General features: G+C 34.1%; 1 protein-coding gene across 1 annotated transcript; it reads right to left on the reverse strand.

Moving 5' to 3' along the window:
- Positions 1–6752, reverse strand: LOC148628828 (uncharacterized). Its single transcript, XM_088595332.1, has 4 exons — positions 5625–6752; positions 2250–2321; positions 1437–1489; positions 1–1230 (listed from the first exon to the last, which is right to left on the reverse strand). Exons 1-4 carry the CDS (start codon positions 6583–6585, stop codon positions 676–678), a joined length of 1641 nt encoding a protein of 546 aa, XP_088451458.1. The 5' UTR covers positions 6586–6752; the 3' UTR covers positions 1–675.
- Positions 6753–9193: the final 2441 nt, after the last annotated feature.

Below are 9193 nucleotides of genomic sequence, written 5' to 3' on the forward strand. Positions count from 1 at the left end.
TGTTTGATTATAGTTTTATTTTACATCATGTAATCTTATATTTGTTCATCCTACAATTTTCACAAGAATAAAAAAGACCCCAGTCCTAACAATACTTTGATAATTTTCACATTTTACATTTTAATAATACTGTGTATTGATAACACCTCCTTCCTCAGAAGGAAGAAGTAATATATTTGAATTTTCGATTGACTTTCCTGAGTAGTGTCTCCTTGTGTAATATTTACAATTTCAGTATAGAACATAAAGGTTTGAGTAAACACATAACGAGAGGGTAAGTACATATATTAACTTTATATAGAATAGTCCTGTAATATTAAACCCTGTAGTAAGGAGTGTCACTGTCATATTAGGTCCCTGTCAGGGAAGAATAACTGACAAACAACATGTACATGATTAAATAATGAATTTTTCGATAACACTTCCGACAAATTGATTTGACTCGAGTCGGAACATATAGATGACGATTTCTGATAAAGTACAAAGTGTTAATTATTCATGTCAGTTCAAAATCCTTGATTATAACTAGATACGAAGAAATCGTCAACGGATCTTGCAATGTTAGTGTTTAAATTTAAAATTAAGTTGATGATTATCAATGACTTTTAGCACCTCCCATGAATGACATTTCGCTTTTAACGAATGTTGATAATGGATGAATATCAGTTTCAGTTCTTAGAGTTTAGGTCTCCATCCTTTTTTCATATTGTTAATTTTGAGTAAATCGATTAATTCAAGACAAAACGGAGGTTCTTTGAGTTTTTCGTCACTTAAAGAGGACAGAAAACATCCATCCAACCCTTTCTCTTTACATGTGCGTGCTAGATTGGCAATTTTACAATATTCCAAGCAAACAACAAGTTCATCAACTGTCATATCTTTCAGTGCTTTCTGTTCGGTTTGTAACGAGTGAGGATCGGGGAGGGGTCTTGTAGCAGGATTAACAGTGCTCTGTTTAAGTGGCTGTTCTTCCATTTGATCTGGTAAGCGTCGCGCAGTTGGCAGTACAGCTACTATTGGCTTTTCTGCTTTCTGCACAGGATCATACATGTTCAGCGAACTTTCGTCAAGTTGCTCGTAGATGCTGCCTTCTTCTTCTTCCTCTCCAAAAGATTCAGAATCATCTTCTCTGAATGCTTTGACTACTTGTAAAGGCTTATCTCTTGCACCCTTCTTAGATCTCTGGCGGGCAATTTGATTCGGTAACTTTCTCACAGAATGCAATAGCTTCTGTAATATGTAAAAATTAAAATTTATTAAGTCAATAATGATATATACTTCAGCTTAATATAATGTTGATCTTCTGAAGTATTTCATAGTGCGTTTCATCAAGGAATTCAAAATAACTTTGTTTTACCTTAACAAATAATTACTAGTATAATCGGAAACTTTTTATTATGCATGTTAGATATTTACAGATTGGTCAAAGATATTACCTGGATTTTGGAACCTTTCTCTTTCTGTTCTATGGCTCCAGTGGTATGGGTTCCTGTAAAGTAGTTTATATAACTTATGTCGGCCAAATTTCATGCCATGAAAACCTCATCTAGACAAAATGCCAAGGATACGAGCTTTGTTTGCAGCTGGGTATCTTCCTGATAGAAACTCAACTTATCAGAGAAAAAAAATCATTTATTCCAAACCATGAGATCTTGTAAAAAAACATTTTTTATAACCGATAACCAACAAATGACATTACCAGATGCAAAAGTTACGGGGGGGGGACAAAAAAGTGCCAACATGTTAATGTTATGTTATTGGCTTCAAAATTCACAAAAAAAAAACAAATTAAAAAAAAAACAAACAAACAAAACAAAACAAAACGAAAAAAAATAAACAAAACAATAACAATAAAAACAAATAAATATGCTGATTTTAACATCTTAGTATCTTTTTGAATTTTAGAAGTTGGTCAGTATAAACAGGTGTCCGGTTTACCTAGGTTGAAAAGGCAACTTGAATTGATGCAAATGCGCTTAAATAAAGTGTCTGGTTTAGACAGGTTAACATTGTACTTCAAGACCTCTGGTGGCTGATCCAGGGTGGTGTACCAGTGGTTTTGCTGGAAACCCGTATTTGTTGGATTTTTTTTAACTTTGTGCAAAACTTTGGACGAATGAGCAGATAAGTGATTGTAACCCCATTTTAAGAATATTTTGATCCTCCTCTAACCTCCAGTGACTGTAACCCCATTTTAAGAATATTTTGATCCTCCTCTAACCTCCATTTGCACCCCTGTATATACTTACCTTTCAATTGTGTACTTATATAATCATATTCAGATTCCTCGGTAGATTCCACATCCTCTTGCACCGAGGTCACTGAAAATACATAAGTAGAATATGTATTTCTTCATGAATAATATATGATAAATTACTTCTATTTGACAGAACAACTAGTTTATGTTCCAATAGATTAATTATCATACTTTGACTGGAAGAAATGAATGACTATTCATGTGATGCTGAACTAGAAATTTTGACTGTTTTGCACTCAATATATTCAGTGTTTACACTGCACAAAAACGGACTGGGTTTGTAACGTCATTTCCCATTACTTAAATTATGAATTTTTCGAAAAATGAAATTAGTCTTCCTGAGATCAGACATTGCACATTATCAAGTTAAACAAACAAAAGCCGGAAGATATGCCAATGACGACTTGATTATCGCTCCACTAAATATAAATAATTAAGAAATAAACAGCACAAATGTCTTTCACACTCAATAAAATTCTCTGGGAAAAAATCTACAGATAAAGAGTAACACAATTTAATATAAAACACATTGTCAATAAGAGGATATTGGTGATATCAACCTTGTATTACCCAGGTAAAGCATATAATGAAATATCTTATTTCCAATTAAAGAGCTATCTAAATTGCATTTTTTTTATCAAATTTTATCAAATACGCATGTGTGAACCAACCGTACAAGGGTGTAGTAGGGAATATCATCGGCGTTTATGCATATTTAACACCAATAGGACCAGAAAGTATACACTGTAGCCTATGTCAAGCCAAACATCCTAGGAACGTTTTTTTAGCACTAGATGTTCTAACTGGATATGAACTGTAGTTACTGCCCCTGACGTTGAGAAATTCAGACAATAATAGCAAACGATTGTGTCGAACATATACTTCGGTTTATTTGAACGTGAAATGAAAAATAATTCATGGTGTATAATGAAAAACAAAAGCCAAGATCATCCAAATAACCCATTTTGTCCGAACCACGGGGGCTCTGTTGTTTGTTACTGGCGTTTTCAGCTTTTTTTTTTAAAACTATAAAAGTAAATTAAAAAAAATGTTCCAAGTTGATGGAACAATTGATGTCAATTATGACAAAGCCTACCAAATTCTGCAGTGATATTAAAATAGTTCTCTAATATTGATAAAAGATTAAATTTATGTTCTATTGGATCAAATAATTCACCAGAATTCTTATTTTCTCCAGGTAAGCGGTTCATTTCGTAAAGATCCTCTAGTTTTAGTTCGTCCCATGATGATTGATTGATTGTTGGGGTTTAACGCCCGAGCAGCAATATTTCAGCTATATTCAGGCGATGAACATGAAAGGTATGATAAAATGAAATGAAATGATGATAAAATGAAAAAAGGGATGGGACAAAAGGATAATAGGGTCGAAAATTTTGATTGCCACTAGAAAAAGGGGGATAGGTAGGGTAGGGCAATTTAGCCGCCTGTGGCGGAGCCAAAAGGTTCTTACTCCTGTCGAATACTACAGCAGGGGTTCTTTAACGTGCGAGGAACGTGGCATCTTTCCCAACACGGTGCACCACTATGGTTTACGGTAAGGTTTTCCATGTTATAGCCTGACAACTCCAGCATGTAACAAGCCAGGGGTACCCATTCCACCACCAGGGGCACACATCCCAGTTGCTCTGTGGGCAGAGCGCATAGCCCCCGGCTAGGTTCCCTGAGCACTATTTAGTTGCCTTTTACGACAAGCTTAGCGCTGCTGCAGGCCTATTCTTTTGACACCCGGACCTGCACGGGGCTTAGTTCGTCTCAAATCGATCATCTATTTGATCGATTAGGTATCTCCATGGTAATAAAGTTTAAGATCCAAAATGTTGAAAATATAAAACGAAAATGGTATTTGAAGCTAAGAAAAAAAGTTTTGATAAAACAAATTAAAATCAAACCAAAACAGTTCACAAAATAGCACTAAGTTAGTTTTGAATTAAAATTCTCTCACATGGTGCGACACTACAGAGAAATGTCTCTAAATAAGGTAAATAAGGTGTACTATTGATGTGTTTATCTTGTGTTTCTAGGTCCTTAAATTTCTACTGTTGATAGTCGTTCATTTTCCCTTTAAACAGACGATACACTTTATAAAGAATTTCAATAGGTCTTGGTAGATCATAACAATAATATATATTTCACTTCAATCAAATGCTTAACAAAAAGAAACATTGTTATGCTGAGACCAGCGATGGATCTTTTCCCCAATGTCTTAAATTAGAATTTTCAGTCGAGATTTTTTTTTATGGAGTTCGGCGCTTTAGAATTTTAAAAGACATTGGAAAAAAGATCCATTCCTGACTTGGCATATCAATGTGTCATATTGATATACCGTTAAAGAAAGATATGAATATAAGTATCGCAATTTGACCAGATTTTAAATTTTCATTTCATTTAAATGATATTATTCAAACAGTTAGTCAACATTCGATCAATCCTATACCGCTTCCATAGCTTATACGAACGGAGCATCAGCGACGTCCTATATATGTAGAATGTAGGACTAGAACTACGAATGGCCAAAAAATATTCTGACGGAAGTGACGAAATTGGTCGACACGGAAGTAGTCGATTGCGCAAGTGCTGAGGCGCTGTTTAATACGTCGATGGATACGATTTTATATTTATTTATTTATTTAATAATAATTTGGAAATTATTGGCTGTGTAGAAATGTTTAAAGTAGCTGTCTTTGTAAGAAGCATGCAAAATCTGAAAAATGTGATACACAACAAAAATACTACATATTTTTATTTTTGTAATCAAGTTGTCTTGTGGGTCTATATTGTGAAATGCGTATTTATTCATTCCAATCTATCTGCTCTTGGGAGATAATCAATATTGAAAATCCAATAGATTCTATTGTATTTGAGTTATCTCCCTTAATTTTGAAATCTATAGTGCATTCTACAGGATTTTTAACTCCTAAGAACACGGGTTATACGAAAAAGCGAATGTTAATAATAAATATTAATATCAATAATAAAAATATGTATGCTTTTCAGCCATGAATCGCATTTTGCATGATTCTTAGCTGGAGTGCTTCTCAAGCTTTCCCAGAAGAAAGTCTCACGCATTCTCCTTATTGAATGAGACTTCGCCCATATCTACATGCCGGCGCACCGTAAACAAAGAATGAGCGCCGTCCATCATAAGCCTAAAATCATTTTAAATTTTGGGAAATATTTTGTTACTGAAAATCTGCAATATCAAGGAGGTATGATAGGTGGTCTCAATATTTGATTAACGCCTCACTCAATTTCTAGGTGGTATCGGATGTGATTAACTAGGTGTTATGGGATGTGCTTTATTTTAAATTTTATATTAAAAGATTCGATAGAAATGACGCGCACTTACAACGCCTTGGTGGTATAGGAGGTGGCTTGTCATCATCTAATTCATCATCTTCAATATTCAGGTACAACATGTTTGTAGCTTTGGGTATGGCCTCTGTTTCTAATGTATTTACAACGGTGTTGCTGTTAATTTTTTTTGAAAAATTGTTTTTGACAAACATTGCATATCCAGTGCTCGCCATATCGATAGCTGTGAAGACTTCCAGTTCTTGAATTATTTCTCTGTTAGTCGGTAGCATTCTGAAATGTCGTCTCAGCGTTTCTCCTTCCCTTAACACTACTGAGTCTGGTTTGTGATGACAAACAATGTAGTCCTGACTAATCAATTCTACTAGCTTAACCTTGCTATCTCCAAGATGTTCTGAAAAAGGGCTTATGCCAGCCTTTTCTATGAATATCACATACTGTGGAAATTGAAAGCGGTCAACCATTTCTGTTATTGTATACATATTTTCATCATTTTCCACTGCGAATTTGTACATTTTCTTTTCAGACAGTACAACTAATTCGTTTGTATTTTTTCTCTTACACACCAACCCCTTACCTTCAATGTATCTGTCAAATTCCAAAATATCGCCGTCCTTAACAATTTTTTCGGAAATATGCTCAGTTTTTTCCGACATAAATTTCATTTTACTTAAGATATAACGTGGACATGTCGTAACAATATCTCGAACAAAACTCAGAGTTTTTTTGTCGTCATCTTCGTTCGAAATTTTCATTCGACCTTTGTGAACTAGCGGTATCAATAGCTCTTCTTTTCCAGCGAATGCTCGAACGCTCTGAATACATTGCACAAAATCCAACTTTACTAGATCACCGATAGAAAACGATTCATCTTCGTTCTCTCCAAGCCACCCTTCAGCAACTTTAACGACAATTGGTAACTTGTTGTCTCGTATGACATCCTTTAAGAAACCAGATTTACTAGACCATTGAATTGGTGCATTCTCTGCCGCCATTAGGGAACCGGATTCTAAAATAGGAAGCTTGTTACCTACAAAGCAAGTTTGTAGATTTTAGACTTCCTGGTTTAGTGTAATAGTATGTTATGCGCACTCACATTTGGGTGTACATTTAACCATTTAAGAAGTAATAATTGCTGTTAGTTACGTGTCACATACATGTGCTAGTAGCATTTGTTACTGCGAATGAAACAGTTAACGTCAGGGAACAGGGTTGGTTGTTGGTCTATCCTTGATTGAATGACCATGACCTGATGAAATGTCTTCGGTAGTTGACTGGACAGTTAATAATTGACTTTCTATCACTTCATAGGTATTTTCATGTAAGTTTAATAGAAAGTTTACAAAAAATATCCACGAAATTTACTAGCTGTAATGCAAATGCAAATAAGTGGAAAACATGTTTATAAAGGGCAGCAGAATAAATGAATAATTGTCATAATTTTGTCAATATTTAAGTTTAATTTTGATTGGAATCATAAATTTTGCAATTAAACATTGTCTGTGAAAATAACAATTATCAGCTGCCGACAATAGAAATGAACATAACTCTATGGTGACAGTTAGCATGGATAATAAATTGATTAATATAAGAATGGCCCTGACCTACGAACGACAACGACCACCACCTGTGAGCATTTAGTGAATTCCGTTCATCCTATTAACTCATTAAAAATACTGCACGAGAAGCGAAATTACTGAACATTGCATATGGTATTTTACATCTCCGATGTTACTCCGAGATTAAAATCGCAACTTAAAAATAAAGGACTTCAGCAGTCTTACTTCTTTACCCGTTTGACATTAGCAACTTCGCGCATGAATCTAGAAAGCAAGGAAACGTCTCGTTTCACATTGTCCATGTTTACAGTCTGGTGGAATCAGTGTTGCTGTAGCATTTTTGATTTTCTCTCTCTCTCTCTCTCTCTCTCTCTCTCTCTCTCTCTCTCTCTCTCTCTGTGTGTGTTTTCAGCTCCCTGTTTTTTTTTTATCAATCTCTGTTTTTTTTGCTAATTAATCTTTGTTCTCTTTAGTTTCGATTTTTGTTGTTGTTGTTGTTGTTGTAAATCATACATATATCGCCAAAGTGATCTCGGAGAAAATGTAAGTTTTTTTAACCGAAACAAAATTTTGATATAAATGTATAAATTTTTCAAAATGGTATTGCTCACCAAGTTTTGATACAATTCTCAAGTTTTGTTTGAACCGTGTATATTCGACCCCTGATTGTATTTCTGTATTTAAAAACAAATCAATTTTTGGTATAACACCACATCAATCCACCCTTTGACATCGCTACTCAAAACTTGGTTGAAGGAATTGTAGTGACCGATAATTTCTATTGCCGGTTATTGCTAAGGTTTCATTACTTTAAATTATATTCAGAGCTAGCTTTCAGTAACTGAGAGCATTCTTTAAGTGGATATCTTTCCTTGTCTATATGTTGTATATTTAGGTATTTCATAGAAGGAATTGAGTGTATTATTAAGTGAATTTTGTAATATGCTTATTCATTGTTATGTTAAATTCTACCTTAGATTAAAGGGGAATGATTAATGACTTATAAAACTGAACATATTGCAAGCGTTTGTCTACAGTCTGAAGATGGTTTTGTGTATTTTACATTACTTCATACTGTGTGAGAAATTGTCATCTTATATTTAGCATTGATTCATTGATAGTATAGAGCATTTACCTCTGTTGAAGATCATAAGATAACCTCTGAAAGTATTTACCGTTTTAGATTTAGTTATGTTTTCTCTATATCCGTTCTTTTTCCATCGTGGTAACATACTCGCCTCGAGTGTGGGAGGTCGTTGGTCAGCCAGACTTTCATATTGGTGGTCCCTGCTTTTCCAACAAGCATGTGGTATTTAATGGGAAAGAGTGACAGAGTGAAGGCTGGTTGGATCGCAGTGAGAATAATTGGGTGACATGCCTACCTGTGAGCTGTTGTTTTTGTGAGCTAGCATATTTAATGACCGAACCTACAATTAACCATTGCTAATGTGAAAACGATTTTTTTCTACATTAGATAAACTTGATGGTTTCCATGTTAGTTTGTCTAAACGGGATTTCGTGTCATATCTTTAAATAGCAAACTTACTATGTAATTCTGATCTTATGTCCCTTTGAAATAGCGTTTTTATGTATAAACTTTTTTGTATTCATAAAGGTTCAAGGATAGTAGATTTAAATCAATTGTAAAACACAAAGACCAACCCTCTTGTACTGAATGTTTGAATATAATTATTACATAATCTAGGCACATGTATTTTTAATCGTAGGTATGCTTTTGTTTTTCAAAGATTATTTGCTCTTACAAATTGAATAATAATTATCAGGCCGTAAAATATTAGTTGATTATTTCGATTTTGGCGTATTATTTGAACTTTTTTTTTATTTTGATGTTTTTCTTCTCTTTGACACTTAATTACGTAAATGAATGGGAACAATATAACGTTTGGTTTAAAATTTAATTCATACTGCATATTCAGAAAAATATTCTACTGTGATCATAATTGGGTCAGGGGTCATAACAAAAGAAAATGCATGAGCGCCTATAGCTCTTACAGATGAGATCTATTTTACTTGTCGAAATTAG

Source organism: Perna viridis, chromosome 1 (assembly GCF_037379345.1).
Source record: "Perna viridis isolate PV_CMFRI_1.1 ecotype Kerala chromosome 1, ASM3737934v1, whole genome shotgun sequence".
NCBI lineage: Eukaryota > Metazoa > Mollusca > Bivalvia > Mytilida > Mytilidae > Perna > Perna viridis.